General features: G+C 40.0%; 1 protein-coding gene across 2 annotated transcripts in view; it reads right to left on the bottom strand.

Annotated features, from left to right (window-relative positions):
* GRIK2 (glutamate ionotropic receptor kainate type subunit 2) overlaps positions 1–21,147 on the bottom strand; it is a 356,624-nt gene extending 335,477 nt beyond the window's left edge. Inside the window, exons 1-2 of one of the 2 annotated variants that reach the window (XM_056488408.1) lie at positions 21,063–21,147; positions 15,408–15,812 (exon numbers count right to left, since the gene is read on the bottom strand). In XM_056488408.1, the coding sequence (XP_056344383.1) occupies positions 15,408–15,522 (115 nt within the window). In that variant the 5' untranslated portion in view covers positions 15,523–15,812; positions 21,063–21,147. Of the gene's footprint in view, positions 1–15,407; positions 16,022–21,062 lie in introns of those variants that run through there. The other variant, XM_056488407.1, reaches the window with a different exon arrangement.
* Positions 21,148–21,412: the final 265 nt, after the last annotated feature.

The raw sequence follows: 21,412 nt of genomic DNA, 5'->3' as shown, positions 1-21,412 counted from the left end.
TTAATTTATAAAAATTGAGTTTATCCACAGGTAAAAAATTGTTTGTCATTTTCATCAGACCAAAAAGTATATATTTTACATTCTAATAGGTGTCCCCCCCAGTTCGGGAGGGACAGCACAGGGACATGACACAATATGCACCTGCTATTTCCAGAAGTCAAAGCAGGACTTAGAAAATGTTTAATTCTCTGTGTGGGCTTTTTTCTCCTCTATCACTTCATATTGAATCCTATGACCTACCATGACAACTGTTAAAAAGCAATTCTAATGATTTGCAAAGTACATGCAGGAATTTGGTATCACTACTGTAAGAAACTGAACATTTAATATTATTATTATTAAGCAGAATTAGGATGGATTGAAGAATAACTTTATTTTTTTCATTTATTTAATAAATTTTCGGCATTTATCAACATTCTAAAAAAATAACTTCCCATAACTATTGGTAGATTCCCAAGAACCACAGGCAGGGATTTAGGTATAACGCTCAATTAAATTTGTGTTCTTTTGAAAGAAATATTTTGTTTTAATATGATTGAAGCTTCTCTCTCCTGTGCTTGTCTGGTGATTACCAACATTTATCTGTTTACTGGAGCTGTATCCATCAAAAAGGCAAGGTCACTGGAGATCCATTTCAAGAAAAGATAAATTAGATAGATAACACAAAATCCTTGACAAAGGCTGCTTAAGATTTATTTATAGTGAATCATCCCATAATAGTGGCATCAGTTTTATGTATGGTTATACTTATAACTCTGTCTTTTGCACGAAGGAAATAGTTCTAGAAAACTGGCATATGAAGAATCTTAGTCTGTGGATGAAATCGCCAACTGTTTAAAGTACACAATGTCTCTAATAAAATATCAACATCATCATTTTTTTCCCAATAAAATACTGAAAAATAAAATAGTACAGCTCTATTCCACGTTACCAGTGATCTGATTGTCCTTCTGAGCATTGGACTGTCAACAGTTAGTGGGCAGCCATGAGATTACTTTGAATAATAAACTTTCTCCAATCAAGGTAATGATCAGAATGATCTACCTATTTAACAATGGCCAACAGTCCTTGTCTTGTGACACAGTAACATCTCTCAGCAGCCCTGTTTGAGCATAGCATGAAACTATGCTCTGTAGTTTCTGCACTCTCAAAATTGTATTTTCCTGTCTCTAAAACAATTATATCAGTGCCCAGAAGGAAAGAGAGTTTGGTTTTTGTTTGGGGTGTATTTTAGTTTGGGAGTTTGGTTTGGGTTTTATTTTTATTATTATTTGGTTGGTTGGTTGGTTTAATAAATATGATCAAAGCACTCAACTCCAAGTTTCCTATAAACTTTTTTACATTTTTACCCCAGCTGAACACATTCTTCTTTCGAAAGAAATAAGAGAAGAAGCTGCCAAGTTACTTACTAACGTGTGTAGCTAAAAACACCATCCTTCACATCTCTTCATACTCAGAGGCCATACACTTCACTGCTGACACAAACCTCAGAGAAGCAAAATTGTCATGACTCTGCTTAGTATTTTATTAATTACACTGGAGATCTCTTTTAAGTCTTTAAATTAACTCCTCCTTCTACATAAATTCTGAAATAACAGTAAAAGATGTCATATGACAAGGAAGAATATGGAATAGTAATGAAACAAGGTAAAGTAAATACTAGGTGAAGCAGTATTCAGCCAAAGACATTCAGCCCTGCAGCAGAAAAGTTGTGGAAGGGTAGTAGTGAAATATGAACATAGAAATGTAGCTTATTTGTCTTTTCATAGTTGTCAATGAGGATATTGGTGAAGATAAGATGTATCAGTCACTTTTTTTTTCATATAATAATATAAAACATTTTTAAATGGAACTTGAGTTCATTTGAAAAGTTTTGTGCCACTTTGTGGTTACTGAACAAAGTGTTTTCATAAGACAAAAAGGAAAATATTTGGTTGCTACTTAAAGAAAAACTGTAAATACATATAATGATGTAATCAAGATAATGTTATTTTTTTAAATATGATATCACTTTTTATAGGAGTTTAATATTAGTTCTAGTTCTGAAATAATCAATTTATTAAAAAAACTCTTACCTGTGAAACAAAACAAACCTAACTGGTTTTCTTAAAAATTCTATTGAAAGGTAACTAATTTCTAAAAATATTGAAAAAAAATTTAGTTAAGAGAAGTAATTATAAAACATATGGAATATTTGAAAATCAAAAGCAATCCTCTGCATTTCTAGGTCACTAACACTGTAATTATGAAATATTGTACTTAGAGCATTTAAGAACTCATAAAGCATCTGAAAAATCTTAGCATACCCTTATTTCTTGCCAGCCCTGATAGAAATTTTTTTGAAACTTTGTTTAAAAGAGCAAAAAAGTCTTCACCAAACATAACATATTTCATTAATACCTAGACTAACTCCAGTTTTCCTCTCACTTTCCTTAACCGCTCAACTATCTTTAAGGTGATATCAAAGAAAATATTTTCTGGTTACCAGTGGGTTTATTTTCTCACAAAATACACAAAATTAGTTTCAGTTTATTACTTCAGTATCAGAGCCACATGAACTCTAAACCTTGAACTAGTATTTTATTACTCCTTCAACCTCTTGGACTTTAAAATTACGGTTCAAGAGGTGATCCATGGAATTAAAATCTCTTCTGGATTTGTGCCTACTAACTATATTTGTGCAGTCATCCATGTGGGTAAGCTTTTGAAAGAAATGTGGAAATGTGCCTGATGAAATAGGAAAGTCAAATACAGAAGAAATTAAAGCTCTTCTGCCTCCTCTGGATCAGCAAAGAACTAAAAGCTCAGCATATCTTGGTTCCTTAAAGATGAGACCCAGAAAACTTACCTAGAGGTTTTTTGCAGTACTGTAGCTTTAATCTAACTAACAAAGAGATTAAATGTAGCAGAAATGGACTTCACTAGGCTCTACTGATTTCCAGCACTGCTAGGTGAACCCTGAAACATTGGCATAATTACCTCCTCTTAAAAGTGTAGTGAAAGGAAGTTACTTTGGGTCTCACACAGGTAAATCCTCTATAAATAAAGATTTCCCTTACACCAAGAATATTGGTCCTCAGCAAGCAGAGTTGATGTCTTAACAAGAACCACTTCTCCATTTTTAGCAGTTGCAGTGGGGTGTTGTAGGTAGGAGCATGTATACATCTACAGCTTCATTCACAGATTTTAGTTTATCTATTTTATGGTTGAAAATTCTAGCGTTCTCTCTTTTTTCTGTCGAAAACATGCTTGACTTTGTGGGTTGTTTGTTAAATTTCATGGTTTCCTGCTTGAAATTTTTGTTTTCATGACCACTTTGAAAATATTCATGAAGATCACACCCTGTAAGAACAAATTCTGCCACCTTCCCAGTTCTTTGCTATCCCAGGCTCACACCACTTGTCAGGAAGCAGATGGATAATTGTTATGAGTCCTTCCATCAAAGACCCCTGATGCACCCTCAGGCACTTCTCCCGGTTTTTGTTAATGGCAACTCCAGCAAACATACTCCCACTTTTTTTTTTTTTTCTACATTTGGGTCACCACAGCACAAAAATGATGTGTGTGTCTGTGTGTGTGTGTGTGTGTGTGTGTGTGTGTGTGTGTGTGTGTGTGTGTGTATGTGTGTGTATACACAGAGCTGTACTTTTAAAATTATTGTTGCCTAGTTCCTCTGTTCAAGCCACAAAGAACACTTTGTGACATTCAAATTATTGCCAAAAATAAGTAAAGGCACTTATCATCAAAAGTATGATAATCAATTCTTAATATAGATTAGTGAAAATACTGCTGTTTACTTTTTTAAGTATATAACCACAGTGCAGTAGAAGACAAAGAACTTCTAATTTTCTACCCTTATAGCCATCAGATGGGTTCTGGTGAGTAGAACACCAGTTGTCTGTAGAAATAAAGTGGGGAAGGCTTCCAAAAATATGTGTTACAATTCTCTTATAAACTAGAAGATGACAGTAAGGACAAAAAAGGAAATCATTGTGAACAGAGTGCCTGAGGCCACATGACAGCTAAATACAACAGCTTTATCCAACTCAAGCATCTTCCCATGAATGAAAAGAGTGAAAAATACTCTGAAAAGCAAGCCACACTCCTTATTTGAGAATAGGGTACAGTCTTATGTTAAGTTACAACAAAAGTAGTGTTTAATGAACATTGATGAACACATAACAATGTAAATCTACAGTCCAATTTGAAATCTCCAGACCAGACACAAAAAGTCACAAATGGACAACACTGAACATGCTCTGACTGACTAATGCTGATATGATCTTTAAATGTGAGTTTTCATTGTTTTGGCAGATTTGAAAAGACATTAGGAAATCTGATTTAATGCATTTTTGAACACATTTTTCTTAGCTGTATCACAGTCACACAGTAGTTTCTGAAGGCATATTGAATGTCATGAATGATAGAGTCTGCCGAGATCTGAAGAGATAAGCCTTAATAACACTCATATTTTATTGTCTTTCCTTCTCAAGGACATCCAAACAAATACATATAGCATTACTGCAAAGAAGCCACATGTATCTTTCACAAATTTCCATTCTCTTCCCTCAGTTGCTTACAGATGAATTATGTGAGGGGCTTACCACTTCTCCTGAACTGACCCAGTGCATTCTTCCTTCAAGGCTAAGAAAAGACCAAATCTAGGCAAAACCAGATTATTTAACTATGTTTCTGCTCTTTATGTAAACATCATACTTAATATTCTATAACAAGAAAAAGGACTTAACTGAGCAAATTCTTGGTTTAGCAAAAAATAAAGCTATGCTTATTTTGTTGAATTATCACATCATTTTGTCAAATATTGTCTTTATGTTTGATTTTTATTAGACAGATACAAAAATCTTCCTATTTGCACAGTTGTATATGGCCTTTTTAGGAAAACAGTGTTTTTTCCATTAACTCTTTTCAATTCCTTTCTGTTATTTGTTCAACTCTGATGGCCTTGAATTCATCTGCATTATTTTTATCAAACCAACTCCAATGCTCATCTACTTTTTTTCTGTCAACAAAATGAAGAGAACAGTGTTGTCAGGACTATCTGGGAGCTTGTCCAAGTAGTTCATTGACTGAAATAGATCAGCACCTCAAGGTATGAAGGCAAGCACCAAAAACCTTGAAAAGGGACTAGTTCAAAAGCAGAGTTGTTAAAAAACAGCAAGATATACTCCCTCAGTACTTGATACTTTCTTTTAAAAAGAAGAGCTCCAAATTTGCCCTCAAATTAGCTATGACCAGTCACTGGCCTTCCATTTGAATTTTGCACAGTAATATTTTCAAAAGTCATCTTCAGAGAGTGAAACATCAAACTTTCATTGCTGCACAGACTAGAAGAATGGGTGCCTCAAAACACCAGAGAAAATAGGTATTTCTAAGCAGTATATAAATACTTTTTAAAAATGAGTAATCATTAACTTGAAAAGGTGGCTGAGCTAAGGTCTTCTTAACATCTGAATAAAAAAACCCAGCTTTGTAAGTATAGCACACATGAAAACTGTAAACATTTTTGAACAGTGGAAATTAGATAGCAAAGAGGTTACAAGTTAGATTCCCTAAGGCTCAATCCTGATATTAGTCCTTAAGTGAAATAATACAAAATAAGAATGATTAATTTTAATACCCAAATGCATGCGCATAATTTATTAAAAGTTCTGTATGAAACTTTTAACAAATATTTGTTATTAAAATATGAACATGAATATTCCCATTAATGTATATAAAACAAAAAACCACTGTGATTAAGTATTTAAAAAGAAAATTAATTCTACTGTTTTAGAGTACTCTGTGTGCTTTTAATTTTCCTAAAGTACCTTTTAACCCAAATTCTTAACAAATAAATAACATGGAACTTCTTTTACTTCTTTGTAGGATAAATGTTCCAAATATCAATGAAGTTATTTCTTTAGAAAATAGTTTTCTGTTACAGAATATGTAATCTTCATGCTTGCTTCTGTTACGTAGTACAGTGTTTCTGATTGTGTTCCAGTATTTGATCAGTAAAACAAGTTGTTCTGCTACTATTGTACTGCATTAATCAGTGAGTATAACATCTTCAACTTAAAAAATCAAAACCAAAAAGGCACCATCAATCAAATTATTTTTATTATGTTGAATTTGTTTTATAGTACATGTCTCCATATTGTTAAGGTCAATAAGTAACCAACATACGTAGGTGTAAAAAATGGTAGTGTGACTTTAAAAGATAATTGGAGAAAAAAAAAAAAATCAAGGAAAGACAGGTTCTGGAATTAACATCCTTGCTAATTGTGACCAGCACAGGTGGTTTGACTTGAAGTGCATTGTATTCAACATCACTGTGGACCTAATCATGCAACTTAGGAAGAGTACTCTATCATCAGTTCATGCAGGCAATGACTACACCTAGGATAAACTGGCAAACACCCATGAAATTTGATACAATTACTTCATTTTAGCATTAGAGAAATCTAAGCCACTCTTTTTCTAAACAGCATGCTACAGCTTTGATTCTTGTTTCTCTTCATATTAACATAAGCCACAGAACTGAACAGAAATTTAGAGGATAATCAGACCTAAGGCATACTGCAAGTTATCTATTTCTATATTTGATCCATGAATTGTGGTTTTGAATTACTACATATAAGAAACTTTACAGTTTCCTATCATCCATGGTGTAAAGATAAAAACATACTATCATAAATCAACTTAGCACTAAACTCTCAAGGACTGTACATCTCGGACAATCTCAGTAGATGGTATTGACTGATGATCGAGCACTCACACTAAAAATATAGGTAGAAATAGAAGAATTAATTGGTTTCCAAGTTAAATAACTGGTTCCATCAAAGTTTTGCAATGTGAACAGTTGAGGCAGGGTTGAAAATACTTGCTTGCATGCTTAAAAAAGTGAAAGTCACACTTAACAATTGTGAGCTATGAGACTCAGATTTTGTTATAAATGTTTCATGCTTACTAGTGTAATTATTTTAATTATGGACTCTTTGGTAAATCATGTCCTAATTGTGCAACTTCTAAATAACAGCATAAATGCGAGTTGATTGATATAGCTGACATATGTTTAGCTCTTGAGCTGATTGAAATAGCTGGTATATATTTAGCTCCTAGGGGAGGACAAAAGCCCAAATGGATGGCAAGTTCAATAATAAACTAATCCTTAATAAATTTACAGGTTATTGCCTAATCATGTATCTGTTTTTTAAAAAGAAAGTTGTTTTACATTCTGTATCAGCTACCTTAGGACAGAAGCCATTTTAAAGTAATAGCTATTTCTATATTCAGAGAAATGTGGCAATTTGAAATATTGTCCTGGACAAACATAAAGGGCTCTGTATGAAGACAGGACACTCTTTCAGAGTGAAACATTCCTGCACCTTTCAAAGCAATCTTGATAAACTTTATTCAATAAATTTCTGTAGAGTAAGTAATCAGTTAAATATGTGTGTTCACAAACAAGTCCTTATTTACAGGACTAGCTATGATTATCTATTGTGAAAACAAGCACCACCCACTTGCTGGCAAGCTTTTAGCAGAATCAGTGAGCAGTATCTGATTCAGCATCTTTGTATTTTCATATCAGGAAGAAACTGATGACCCATTCATATATTAATCTTTCCATTTTAAATTTTCATCTGAAGAAAAGAAAAAAAGAGTTCAATATGTCATAATAGACACTAAAACCTGGGGAGAGAACAAAAAAACCCTACTCAGTCCACTTTGACTTCTCCATATTGCTGATTCCATGTGGGAAATGGTTCATCTATCCTAACTTAAGCCATCTTAGAGCTATCCAGCTTAAGTCAACCTTGTCTAATCCTTCTGCCTCTTTCACTCCCCAAATGCTGCAAAGGAGCCTCAAGGCATGGCTTAGACTAGAAGTTTAGTTTTAAGACAGAAAAGAGGACTTCCAGATTTTTTACTTTTTCCATGGATTTTCCCAGAATGTTAGAAAAACAATGACTTTCCAAGAAGGACCAAACTAAAACATATTCAAATATGCATTCATTTTCATATAAGTAATCACTTTCCATTCCACTATTTCAAAATAATTGAGGAAAAAGACAAAATGAGAGGAAAGGATCAAATACGGGATCAAGATACAAACATTTTTTGAAAAGACACAAACAAACAAATATTTTTCCTTCATAATTATTCTGCCCAATCATGAAACCACATTTGTCTGTTTGACTGCAAAACTATGATGCTAACCTTTAGCTATACATACTGAAATAATATAAAATATTTTTAAATTAGTAGACATCAGAGACACACAGTAAGATATAAAGATAGAAGAAAAGAAGAGGGGAAAAAGGTAACCATAATTTAAATTTAAAAGGACATCACGTCTCCCAAACAACGGTTCCTGACAGCAAAGAAGGAAAGCTCTCTCTTCTGTCAGTTATGAAGCCTTATACAAGAGTTAATGATTCTAATATACAGGTTTTTTTCCATAATGGAGGACTGGCAGACACCTTCAACATCCCTAGTTCAATTGACTTTAAAACTAAATAACCACTTTCTTAAAATAATTAGGTTTTAAAGAGTCTGTGAATGGAAATAGCAATATAATAAAACACACATTCAGTTATTGTGCATTAATGTATTTCTCCAAAATGTCTCTAAAACCCATAAATGAGTTTACCTTCCAGTGAATTGATAACAAAAAACGTTTACTTTGTACTAAGAACAAACTTTATGATCTAAACCCTGAAGTGTGGCTGTGCTTTAAACTACTCCTACTGTAGCCTAAACTCACAATATCAGCAGGGAACCTTTTTTCCTATGCCTCAGCCAGAAACACCTGGAAATACAAACACTTAAAAAAACCCTGTTATCTAAAAATGTGTATTTTATTTCAAAACAACCTACCAAACATATCCTTAGATGAGTTACTGTGTTTCAGTAGCATTTTGGATTAGAAGAAAAATGCTCAAGGTAATCTGAATCATGACTGATCCAAGTCACTTGCAAACTGTGATGAAAGCATAGATTTGCAGCAATGTAAGAGCAGTCTTGACTTGAGCATTGCACCTATTTGTCACTTCTAAATTTTGCCTAAAGGAAATAAAAAGCATGGTTCTTTTAATTAATTAATAAGTAATTTCAAATGAAATTTAGATTATGTTTTTGAGTTTGCTAAGTGTTTTACATAGCATTACTATACCACCTGCTTTATCCAAATCTGGCTGAGTTCCAGTATTGGAATAATGATCATCACTTTTTTTCTGTATTCTTTGCATTACAAAGAGCTTTGGCTGTTTAAATTGAAGGTGCCCAAGACAATTATTAATGTATAACAAAGGAACCAAAGGACTCGGGGGGGAAATGGGGCAGGACTGAGGAGAAGGAAGGGGGGAACACAGCATGGATGGCACAGGACACACACAAAAAATTATAAGTATTAATATGACAGTGATCTTTGATTCTCCATATTCCAGATGTGACAGCATAATGACATTATGTCATTATGTTATCATACTGTTTAATCTAATCTTCCAACATACATTACAGCATAACATTATAAAAAGCTTATTCAGGAAAAATTACTTTGCCTTGCAGATTGAGGAGTATGGAAATAAGGCACCCTCTATTTTCTCTTTTGCATTATTGACATACCTTCTAGTAATTGTTCCTCTGAAAGAGATTAAAGAGGATGAAGGTTAAAACTCAGAAACAGACAAGGCAAATACATTAAGTAGGGGACAAAGATCTGCTTTATTTACAATTACTACAAAATGCCTGGTTTGCTTTTTTTTTTCCTAAATTGCAGGGATTTTCTCTGGTATAAAATAAATACATAAACAAATGGGAAAAAAAAACCTGCAACTAAACTCTAATATTTGAGTTTAGAAACATCTCCTTTTCTCTCTCTCTAGTTTCTTATCTCTGGTGGCAGAAAACATTTTTTTCAGCAACCACATTTAAACTGGAGGTATTACTTGAACATTGCATCTCTTCAAAGGACAAGTGGCAGTCAGTAAGAAGCAAGTTATCAGTAAGAATAAGCAGTCAGTAAGAATACAAGCCATCAGGCAATTGTGTGAAAATCATTTTATGAGACTATTGGTGTTACAAACACTGGGTGAAAGGATCCAGGGATATTCCAGAAAACCCACACGGATGAAAGCTTTCTTAACCTACATTAAATCTTGATAATGCAATAATGAGTCTTTTAAAAGGATAAGTCTAATTCCCCTATCTAGTGCAATAAAGACTGTATACAGCTAATCAGCTTTGCCCTTTCAATTAAACTCGTCCAGGACGTTCTATGTAGTCAGCACCCTGAATGAGTCATTAAAATTCTCGTTCTGTAAGAATTGTGTGCAGTGCAGCGTTGTTTCTAAATTCCATTAAATCCAAACGGTCTTTATCGCCCCATGACCACTGTGACTTCAATCAGCCAATTTAATTACCTTACAAAATTGTCAGCAGAAGCAGCAAAGAAAAACAGGAAGGGTTGTGACGTTATCAAATTGAAATCTTCCTCTGTGCTGTTTAATCTAGACCAGTCAATAACAATGCTTCTCACCTCTTTGCTGCCTTCCCGAGGCTCTTAACCTTACTCTTCTTTCAAAGATTTCTGTTGTTGTTTATAAGACTGATTTTGAACTCCTCTTCGTGAGGATGTTAACAGGTATTGAAGCCTCTTCTCCTCGGCAGTAAATTTTTCATTGGCTCTGAATGCTGGACTTGCCAAGATACGGGTCCCTGAGTTTGGCTTGCAGATTTTCATTACACTCTTGACTGCCTTCCCCACTCAAACAAAACATGAACATTTTCTTGTTTCTCTCACATAGAGGCAGAAACCTTACCTCCGCCTACTAAAAGCATGTCAATGCAAAATCCAAAGGAAAGAAAGTACACATCCAGAAGGGTTAATGCAAGTCCCTTAAGAAAACTGCATTCGATTACCCAGCAGGTATTTTTCATTTGACCTCTTCTCTCATACACATCTGCAGAGAGCTAGCTCCCGCTGCTGTGCCATGGCTTCACTGGTTTTAATTGCTACAATTTTAAAATGCGCTCCTGAATCCCAGAACCATGTGCTTTGACACTCGCTGTCACCTCCACAGGCAGTGGATGCAGTGAGCCAGTCTCTTCTCTACTTTTGCCACACTCAAGCTCATAAAAACAATTGTATGGAGATAAGATGTTTGAGACAAAGGAGCTCAGCTAAGAAGTATGTCAGATTAAACCCGTGCTAAATCATCAAGAAGACTCAAGCACACACCAATTCCCCTCTCTGGGTTCCCACAAAGGAGCTGAAAAATGAGGGGGATTTTCCCCTAAATCATAAAGAATACATGATTTTATAACGTGTAATTTGCTATGATTATTGTTTAATGTAGGGCAACAGGAAAGTGCTAGGCTTCATGAGGAGTTGGTGTGGCAGATTTTTAGAAAAAAAAAAATAGGAAAAACTTTTCAAGGGGAAAAGCATTCTTACTACTTTCTCTCTCTTGACTTTCTTTTGCTTTTAAGCTGGAAGAAGCCACATAGGCTCACACACCCTTCCTTTGTAGCTCATTGTAACACAAAACATTCAGCTCACTCTCTCATCTGCTTCAAGTCAGGAAACTCCAAAGCACCAAAAAGTCAAAACTACAAGTGTAGGCCTCTACTTGTCTTTGCCCTTCTTGAATGTCCTGAAGAAAATAAAACTTCACACAAAGTGGGTTAAAACTTATCAAGCATGTAAGCACCCTGCGGTGGAGATCTTTAGTCTTTCACCACATTTCCACGAATAATGAGAGCAAATACAGTGGCCAAACTTCTTTCACCTTCCCGTCACAGGTCTCTCTTCACACTTTTACTGTAGGAAAGACGAATTGCTCACAGCAGTAGAGACAAGGCCGGAAACGGGTAGTTTAAATAAAAGAGGGTATTTTAGAGCACTCCAGACTTCAAAGCGCTAACATACAAGCTCCATATAGGTGAGGAAAAAAGGGAGTTTAACTAGTCCAGGCTCTTTCTGCCTTGGGCAAGACGAAGGGTGTGTTTGTGAAAACACAGGTGAACAATTAGTGGTGTTTACAGCTCTTAATGGCTTGTTAATTCAGCATTTCGGGGGCAAGGTGTTGAGATGTCTTCAGAAGGTAAAGGCAGAGCTAAGAAAAGCAGCCCGACGTGCCCAGCTGTTGGGGGTAGAGGATCGGCTGGGCTCTGGATCTGCCGAATTCCCTGGAATTTCCTGGGAGCCGCTGCAGTGGGTCTGAGTTTGCACAGGAGCAGTGAATCGGAAAGCTGCGAAATGTGATCCCCGATAACGTAAAGGATGTGCCGGTGGTCACGTATTTTGGCTTTTGTTCGGTGCCAAGTGATAAGGAAAAGGTTTCCATCACACTTAGCGCAGCGGAGAGACAAATACTACTAGGCTGCTGCTTTTCTGGCTCCCCAAGGTGGGACCTATCTTTTATCCGCATGGATGGTTTAGGGCTGTTCCCATTTGACACTCTCGAGTACCATATACACAAACTTCGCTTTCAGCGTTCCCTGGGCTCGCTTGAGGGAAACTATTCAGATAGGGCAAGGAGAGAGCGTGGTCGCATCCTCCATGAAGCATTGTGTCAGTCAGGAAGGGCGCCTGGTGTGATGCCCGAATACCACCGGGTCGCCCAGCTCCAGCAGCAGCAACAGGCGGGTGTCCAGATACCTAAGCAAGTGTCGCTGGGAGGGAACAGTGCCATCGCACCAGCTTCTCTCCGTGTCTGCTCCGTAAGTTACAAACAGAAATAACCTCCCGAATCTGACAGATCAACCAAGCGGTGCGATTTCCCTGTGTGGTTGCTAAAAGGTAGCTTTAGAGAGAGAGAGGGAGAGAAAGGACATGCTGGCTAGTCCCAACAATGAGAGGAGCCGTGGGAAGGACAATGCGAATCCATGGTGGCTAATTTGCACAGGAGAAGTGAGGGGGTTGCAGCTCTGGCAGGCTTCAAGCTCTCCCCTGTTGCCATAGCACTGCTGGCTGAGGAAGAAGAGCGGGGGCTGGCAGGCTGCCTTCTGGAGGGAATCTCCTCAGCTCTCGCTTCTCCTCGGCAAGGACTCCACGGCATCCGGTTCTTCTGGTCGCAAGGACATCCCGAAGGGACTGACAGCACGGGAACCCACGGGAGGGGCTGGGGAATTCCCCTTCAGAAATAACCAAAGCTTTTCCTCAGGTCAATCCCTGCTCCCTCCCTCCACCCTGCTATGCCCTACGCAGAGATAGAGATGTCAGCCTTTGGGGAAGGAGTGGAAGTTCTCTCGTGGTCGCAGACAGAGCGACTTAGCCTGCACTGAGCTAAATCCTCCTTCCCTTAAAACAGAGATGTGCATCAGGCCCGGATGAGCAGGGCAAAAACTTCCTGCTCTTTCACGTCTAACATTCTCCACAACAAAGTAAACTTATCAACTGCTCCCCACTACTTCTAATATTCTGTGGTGGGTTGGCGACAATTCTTTTCAAAGACAGGGCAGAGGTGCAGAAACGGATTTCTACTTCTCTGCTTCAAACGGTGGAGAGAGCACAACCCGTTGGCCAGTTGTGTGACCAGGACTCATTTGGGAAGTTAGCCCAGTAAAACATACGCATGCACCACCATGTCACTGGTAACAGAGACCCGCTGCATCACCTTTCAGCCTCGGGATTATTTATTGCTCTAATGCTTGCCAAACCGCTGTCTCTAGGGCTGTCTCCAGAGCTACACTGAACTAACAATTCAGCAGGAATGCCGCTTTAAAGAAGGAAAGTCCGCCTCTTGCTAGTGCACTGACCAGGAAGCTGTTTGTTTACATGGCTATACCTGAAAGTAACTCAGGCTGCTAGAGACAGACTTTCGGGCCCGTGGAAAGACAGACAGCTGGCCAGTGCCAGATTACAGCCACCCTAGCACTAAATTCACGGCCATGATTATATCAGACTGATTGCAAAATAGACCCCACAGTGATGTATGGGCCCGTTTAGCCATGTTCAAAGAAACAGGCATTCCCGAGGACGGTTGCTAAGAGCAACGTGCCTTAAGCACCACCTTTAGACCAGATGGAAGCAGAAAAAAAAAAAAAAAAGTGCTGCTAGGAATTCAGCACACGAGATTGGTAACAGCCTGGTGACTTTTTAATCATTACTCACCTTCCCCTCCATATAAAAGTGTGTGCGGGGGTGCTGATTTAAACTAAAATAGATACAAACCAAGGCATTTTTCCCAAGCAAAGGCAAGCGATTTCTGTGCCCCACAGAAATGAATGCAGCGGCTGCCACAGTTTATCGTGGACAGGGCGAATGCGGGAGATCAGCTCTTCCTCCCTCTACCCGTGCTGCCGGCAGGCACACAGGATGCCTCTTGTATGGGGGAACAATTTTCAGCCTGTCCCTTCCTGGCCGCCCTCCGCTGCGGCTGGTCCGCGGTACCCGGGCGACCAGGAGGAGGCTGATGCCGGGCTCCCATCCTAGCTCGCCCCGGACCAGCACCGAAGGACACCCCGGCCGCACAGATCCCTTCGGACCTGCTTTCCGAACTTTGCGTCCTGCCCTTCCTCACTGTAAAACTTCTGTAGGAGATGGAGCGGCTGGAATTTATCCCTCGCTTGCTTGCTTAGACATACGCGCGCTTGCACAGGCAGAGCTCTTAAGGTTAGTGACCTGGTCCAGCTGGGATAGCCTTTAGACTTTAAACCCTCTTTATTCTTGAAATGTCATTCTGATCTGCTTTTTTTTTTTTTCTTTTTTTTCTTTTTTTTTTTTTTTTTTTTTTTTCTTTTTCCCGGGAGAGGGAGGAACTCCTACAACTTTCCTCACATAGAAAAGCTGTGCTTTCCAAAGGTACAGCAAAAGCTTTTCCCCGAGCACCGCTCAAGACATAGATCATCTCTTCTCTAACCCTAAACGCCACTCAAGTGTCAAGCAAACAGACAGATACTTCAAGGGAAATCAGCCCAAAGGTCTCAAATCACAGCGTTACGCCCGCGCGGGATCGGCTCGGGGTGGGGGGGAGGGGGATCAGCGACGGGCGGCGAAACTTAACAACAACTTGACAGATTTTTAACTGATCAAGCGCCGTATTAGCCATGCTTCCCCCTACTATGGAAACAATAAAGCAAAACAATGGAAACAATTACGAGGAAGCCACACAAGCTGCGCAGAGCCGTAGGCAACCGCGTTTGCCAGTATTTTTTCTTTTGTTATTATAATTATCATCACCATCGTGCCGTTACTACGGCTACAATGTGCAGCAGCCACAGAAAAAAAAAGAAATCACACAGCAATTCATCCCTCCGGATGCAAAATAAAGAAGGACTTCGCTGCCCGACTCTGGTAGCACGTCCCAGCTCTCCCCCAGCATCCCCTTCTGAGTCAACCCTATGCATATCACATTCAGGCTTAAACACACAATGAAAAAAGTGTCCGGAAATCTTACCAAATCTTAAAACATGTGTGGTTCCTTGAGAATATCCAATCCACAGTAAGCAAAGAAGGAGTCTAATGGTGCATCTGAAGACTGAATTAGTTACAATATGGGAAATAATCTTCATGATGTTTCTATGCACACACGCGCTGCCTTACTTCCCCCTTCTAAGCCGTCAGGTTTCCCGGTAGGGTGAGAATGAGGATACGTAAACTGATGGCCCTCAGACACGATCACGGCATGGTCACAGAGAGAGCAGAGAGTCTACGCTTCCCAAACCCATTAGCAATCCCTGCATGTTCTTCATTCACTGCGCCAAGGAGCAACCTTCAACTGCAAGGAATGGTGGGACATCCATGTTAGTCGGGGGAGAATCCTTGAGAAATCCAAACACACACAATGTCCAGCCGAGTAAACCTGGGAGGCGAGAAAGGAGGAAAATCAATAGGTAATCCAGCTCGAGAAATCGCTGAGGTACCGCCACATAGCGAGCACCCGCCGCTTCACTGGCGAAGCTTTTGCCGTGCTCCCATTCTACTGCACTGCTGCACAGCTTCTGACGCGAAGCCAAGATTAAGTGAGAGAAATTGAGATAGCTCTTCTCTGCTTAAGGCTGCCTGCCAGACAGCCTTCCCGATTTCTATTATGCAACCGATCTGATCGCCCAGCTTTGTCGGTGGAAAAGAAACCAGCTCGGTTTAATTTACATGCTTCTTATTGTTATCAGTTATTCAGTTGTTCTGAACAATAGCTATAAGGGGCCGGGGGGCGGGGGGGGGGAGGCGGGGGGCTTACTGCTAGTGGGGAGAAGGGAATAGGTTGTGTGAAAATCAATTCCTGTGTTTTAATAGCTGACTGCTTGGGTCCAGATCATTAGCTTTAGAGTTGTGAAAGAGAAGGCACAAGAAATTCATGCAGGTTATCAGAGTAACGTTCAAGTTTGGAAAAAAAAAAAAAAAAAAAAAAAAAGAAAAATATAATGATATTTACAATCATTAACTGTTACTCATTTTAATGCAGGAAGTAGGATAAATGCTATGGCTTGTATACTGACTGTCCCTAGGAACTTGCTCCGGACCCAGTGATAACAGAGCACCAGGTTGCTTTTGCAAGGTAACAGGAATCGGCAGCGCTGGAACAACCTTGTTGAATGCACAGACCTGTTTCGCTAAAGTTGCTTGAAATCTCAGTGTTGCTTAAAAGACAGTAACTTCGGGATTTACTAGTTTATGATTTTCACTTTATTCTGCCATTCTCTTATTTTGCACTCTGCTTTCCTTTCACTCCAGTATTATGGAAATGTTGCTGTTCTCTGTACTATGATCTATGGAGTTTGTCATTTTGCTGTCCTCAGTGAGAACAACAGCATTTTCCAATTTAATAATGGGATACGGAGTTTGCATCTGCAAATGCAGCCGCAGACTTGTTTTTTGACCAATGTTCCAAAGAAGATAAACCCATTTCGTGGACTACTTTAGATTTTCCTTGGAAATGCAGTTAGTTGTGTGCCTGCATCCACTGAAATACATTAAAGCAGGACTGTCAGACTTTGCAATCTAAGTCAGGATTTGCTGAACCTTCTTGAGCTTTACTACAAACACTGAAATATTATTCCTATATTTCTCATCAGGAAAATGAATTATTTTTTTTCCTGCATTCTGCCTACAGACATCTTTTGCCTCCTTTATCTCCCTCCTTTGCATTTCATTAATAAAGAAAATATCACTGGGAGACTTCCCCTACAGATACATACAGAAGAACATAGAATAAACCTGACTTTACAGAAATAAATACCAATGATGCCAAGCTAATGAGAACACGCTGTGAAATCTATCAGAAGCAGAGCATGGCCGAGGTGAGTTACACTTTATTCTTAATTTACACCTGTGTGTTGTAGACCTGTAAATAAGTAACAGCAGCATTAGAATTATAACTTGTGGCGTTTGTGCTCTGCATCCCTAGAAGTGATCGCAATTCACAGTAACTTTTTATCATTTTGCCTTACTGGTTTCCTCTGCACACTTTTACTTAAAACACTGTAAAATGTTGATGAAAAGGAATGTACATTCTGAGAGAGGATTATTAAACATCATTGATTTTTTTTTTTCCTTAAGATGGAGGCATAACTGCAGTGTCAAAAATAAGTATCATGAATGGCTAGTTCTGCAGTCTAGCAGGGAATTCAATCAGACGATTTGACTATTGGAGCACTTTAAAAAGAACACCTAGTGTTAAAAGCAAGGATATCTAGCGACTCCTTCAGTTCACTCTTAGAATATTCTCCCAGTAAAAAATGCAGAGAAATGCCTTCTTCTATTTACTATTTCATTTATTCTTTTCCACTCGTTTATATTTTTTTTTCTTAATCCAATGAGAAATAAAACCAACACACGTACATTCTGTGAAAGTTCATTGCCTTCCTCCCTGGTGCTGCTGAAATAAAGGATATTATTTAGATAATTTTTAACTGTGAATTCTCAGATGCTGTCTAACAGGATTTTTTTATTTATTTAATTTCGTTTTGGTGAGAAGTTTTTAAAATATAATATTCGTCGTCAGGTTTAGCACATTAAGCAAGACACAACGTTTGGACAAAATGACTCCTGTTATCAGTTTGATTTTCTAATGTCTCTTGAAAAAAAAAAAAAAAAATCAGCTACCTGTAATCTCAGCCCAACAGAGCACCTAACTCACGGAGGCGTTTAGAACTGGAATCATAAAGCAACTTGTGGTTAGTTCCTGTTACTATTAAACACTCAGCAGCCCACGCTGCAGCCCCTGGTCTGACGCCTGAGGCTCACACCGAGTTTCCTTCCCCCCGCGGCAGCCCCCGGCGGCGGCTCGGCCTCAGCACCGCGGACAGCGCCCGGAGCGGCCCCTTCAGCACCGCGGACAGCGCTCCCGCCGCCCCCGCGCTCCGGGGGTGCGCCGGGGCTTCTCCACCCGTTCCAGTCACTCCACAGTGCGGAAAGGAAATTAAAATCTGTTATCGGCGTCTTTAAAGATATATATTACACCCTTTATTATGTTAGCTAGCCAGCTATTTTATGGCATTTCCTGGGTTCAGAAGTACCGATGTCCTCCTTATCTACTATCAGACACCACCTAATGCTCTGTGTTAACATCCCTCCCCCCTTCTTTCAAACCCTTGCTCCCACCTTGAAAAAAAGTAGTAGTTAACACAGAAATATTTTCTCAAGAATATTAATCCCTTTTATTAAAAAAAAAAAAAAAAAAAAAAAAAAAAAAAAAAAAAAACAACCCCAAATCTTACAAGGCATCAGATGTTTAGAACTCACTAAATATTTGGTGATTGAAGATCACTTATAGACTATATAATTGACTAAAGCCTCGGTCTTCCTCACCCTAGACTGCTTTTCTGTTATTTGGACTTTAACGCCACTTCTTCCTCATGAAAAAGATGCTTTTGTGCACCCTCCAGACTGATTTCATCATGAAAAGGTAAATATTCTTAATGCCTTTCACATTTCTTTCCCTGTGACATGTACAATTCAAAGTCTGGAAATCCCTAATATAATGTCATACTAGATAAGCTGGTCTTCTGTTTTGGGATCTTGTCACCACTGTTACACAGCTCTTTTAGTATTAAAGTCTGTATGAAAATGCCCTCTACACTTCAGTGATCATCAGCTGGGAAATCTACAATTCCTCGGATATACGTTATGATTTGTTTGGTCATCTATTGTAGACACGGTGGTAACACATCTCTAATACACAAGGACATCTTTAATGCGCAGAACTCTGTTCAAGTGTAGCTGATATGAAAAATAGTAATCCAGCTATAGACAGGGAAAGAAGAAGAGACAGTCTGAGGCCTTACATCTTTTCTGAGTAATAAAAACCTACTACGGTTTTAGCTGTGTGTCAAGTATAAATGGTGTACATTATGTACACAATGTTTCATTTGGAAAGGAGAGGTATGTGATTCTGATTAGTTTACTATATCAGGAGCTTTTTCCATCAGATTTAATTTTTATGTGCTGTTATCATTATAAAAGTTAACCCAGTTCCAGCTAGCTGCCACCTACTGGGATGTATAGTTTTATCATATTACTTTAAAAAGGAATGGGCTTTTATTTTCAGGTCATAGCTATGACTCTAAGAACAGATAGTGAGGTTTTTATATCACATAATCTACTATTTTGACCTCTCACAGCAGCTGCTATAAATTTAATGTATGTATAACATATGGACCTCCAAATGTTTCTCGGACATTTCTCAGCAAATCCTTGCAAACGTTTCGGATTCACATGCCACCACAAGTCCTCCTGCTGTTGCAATCTGGTGTGAGGAGAGCCACAGCTTACTGCAACACCTGACCAGCATCTCCAAATCTCTAGAATCAAATATTGCAGCTTTGCTGACAAAGCAGTAGCAGTCCTCCCTTCTAAAACATTTGCCAAAGTATTCAAATGAATGTTGATATTATCATTTAAAACACATTGCGGCCCACTGGCATTTCACTCCCACCAGCTACAAAAAAAACCTCATAGGTCCTTCTCTGTTTAGTATTATCTCAGTCCAAATTTACAACCAAGTTTCTGCTGCGCCAATGATTAACGACATTTTAAGATGGTAATTAATTTTTAGCTAGCGGAAAGACTAATTAATGAAGTGAGGGTGCAATAGACTTTATTGTTCAGGCACTTCTGACTATCACAGCAATGCACTTTCCTAGCAAGTTTAAAGCAGCAAAAACAAATACTTTTCACATGATCTACAGATCAGCCTTTGGTCCCTTCAGCTTCCTTTGGGGTTGGGGAAGCTGTGCAAGATTTTGGGAGGAAAATTATGATGCTTTAAGCTTTTCCTGATGTACTCTCCCATAAGTTTCTAAACAGAATGTGAAGAGACTTTTCCATTACAATGTATTCATTCCTTCTTAGTGCACGCACGGCTCTTGCTATCATGCCTCCACTCCGTAGGCAGGAATGTCTTTCTCTTTCCAGAGAGTGTCAGCGTCCTGGCTACTTTAGCTGCGGATGCTCACCCAAAGAATGCCGATTTTGTTCAGAAATAAATGACAGGGCTGCCGATAAGCAGAAAGGAGGACTGGCTGCGCCGTACTGTGGGGGCCGGGCAGAGGCAGGAGGAGACCTTACGGAAGTAGACACTGTTGTCCACCCACAACTCTAGCGAAGTTAGAGCCCGGTTCTCACCTCCGCTCCCCCATGAGAGCGGGGTCACATCCTTAAGGCAGCCGGTTTGGCCTCCCTGAGCCCGGCTCGGGAACAACACTCCGACTGCCGGAGGGAGTTCCGGGCTACCGGGAGGGCACCTGGCGAGGGATATCTAGGGGCTGCGCTGCCCTGGTCTCTTGCTCCCTCTTCCCACTTTCAGCGTGGGGACAGCAGCGGCTCTGACGATGCGGAGCAGCGATGGAAGGGAGACAGGAAGCCGACAGGTCTGCTTTCCCCACAGTGAGGGACAGACCCGGGCGGCAACAGCGCTCGGGTCGGCCAGCTCAGCGCCCGCCTTTGCCCCGAGACGCCTGGCCAAGAGCCATCGTGGTGTGAGCTCTCGGCACAGCGCGGGCACGATGCATCCCCCGCCCCGCTCTCCCCCCTCGGCCCTCCCCAGCCCCTCACCGGCATGCAACCCCTCCGGCTGTGGCGGCCAGCCGGAGACCCCGGGACATCCTCCTACCTTGAGTTGCGGGAGGGGAATCGGGGAGGGAGAGGAAGGCGGAGGCGGGGGAGGAAGGGCGGTGGCAGGACGCCGGGGACAGCCCGGGCTGCGGTGCAGCCGGCGTCCGGGCACCACTGACGGCGGCGGCAAGCGGGGAGGGAGGGAAGGAGGGAGCGAGGGGGGAGAGAAGGAGGGAGGCAGGGAGGGAGGGAAGAAGGGAGGGATGGAGGGACGGCAGGAAGGAGGGAGATCCGCCTCCCTTCGGGAGCGCTGCACAGCGCCCTTTAAAGGAGCAGAAACCCGCTTTCTCTACGGCCGCCACTGCCGGCTGCCCACACCGCCAAGTCTTGCCGGTGCCTGCCGGCCAC

Source organism: Oenanthe melanoleuca, chromosome 3, assembly GCF_029582105.1.
Source record: "Oenanthe melanoleuca isolate GR-GAL-2019-014 chromosome 3, OMel1.0, whole genome shotgun sequence".
In the NCBI taxonomy this organism is placed as follows: domain Eukaryota; kingdom Metazoa; phylum Chordata; class Aves; order Passeriformes; family Muscicapidae; genus Oenanthe; species Oenanthe melanoleuca.
Note: the sequence above shows the minus strand (reverse complement) of the source record. Positions and strands in the feature narration are given on the sequence as shown.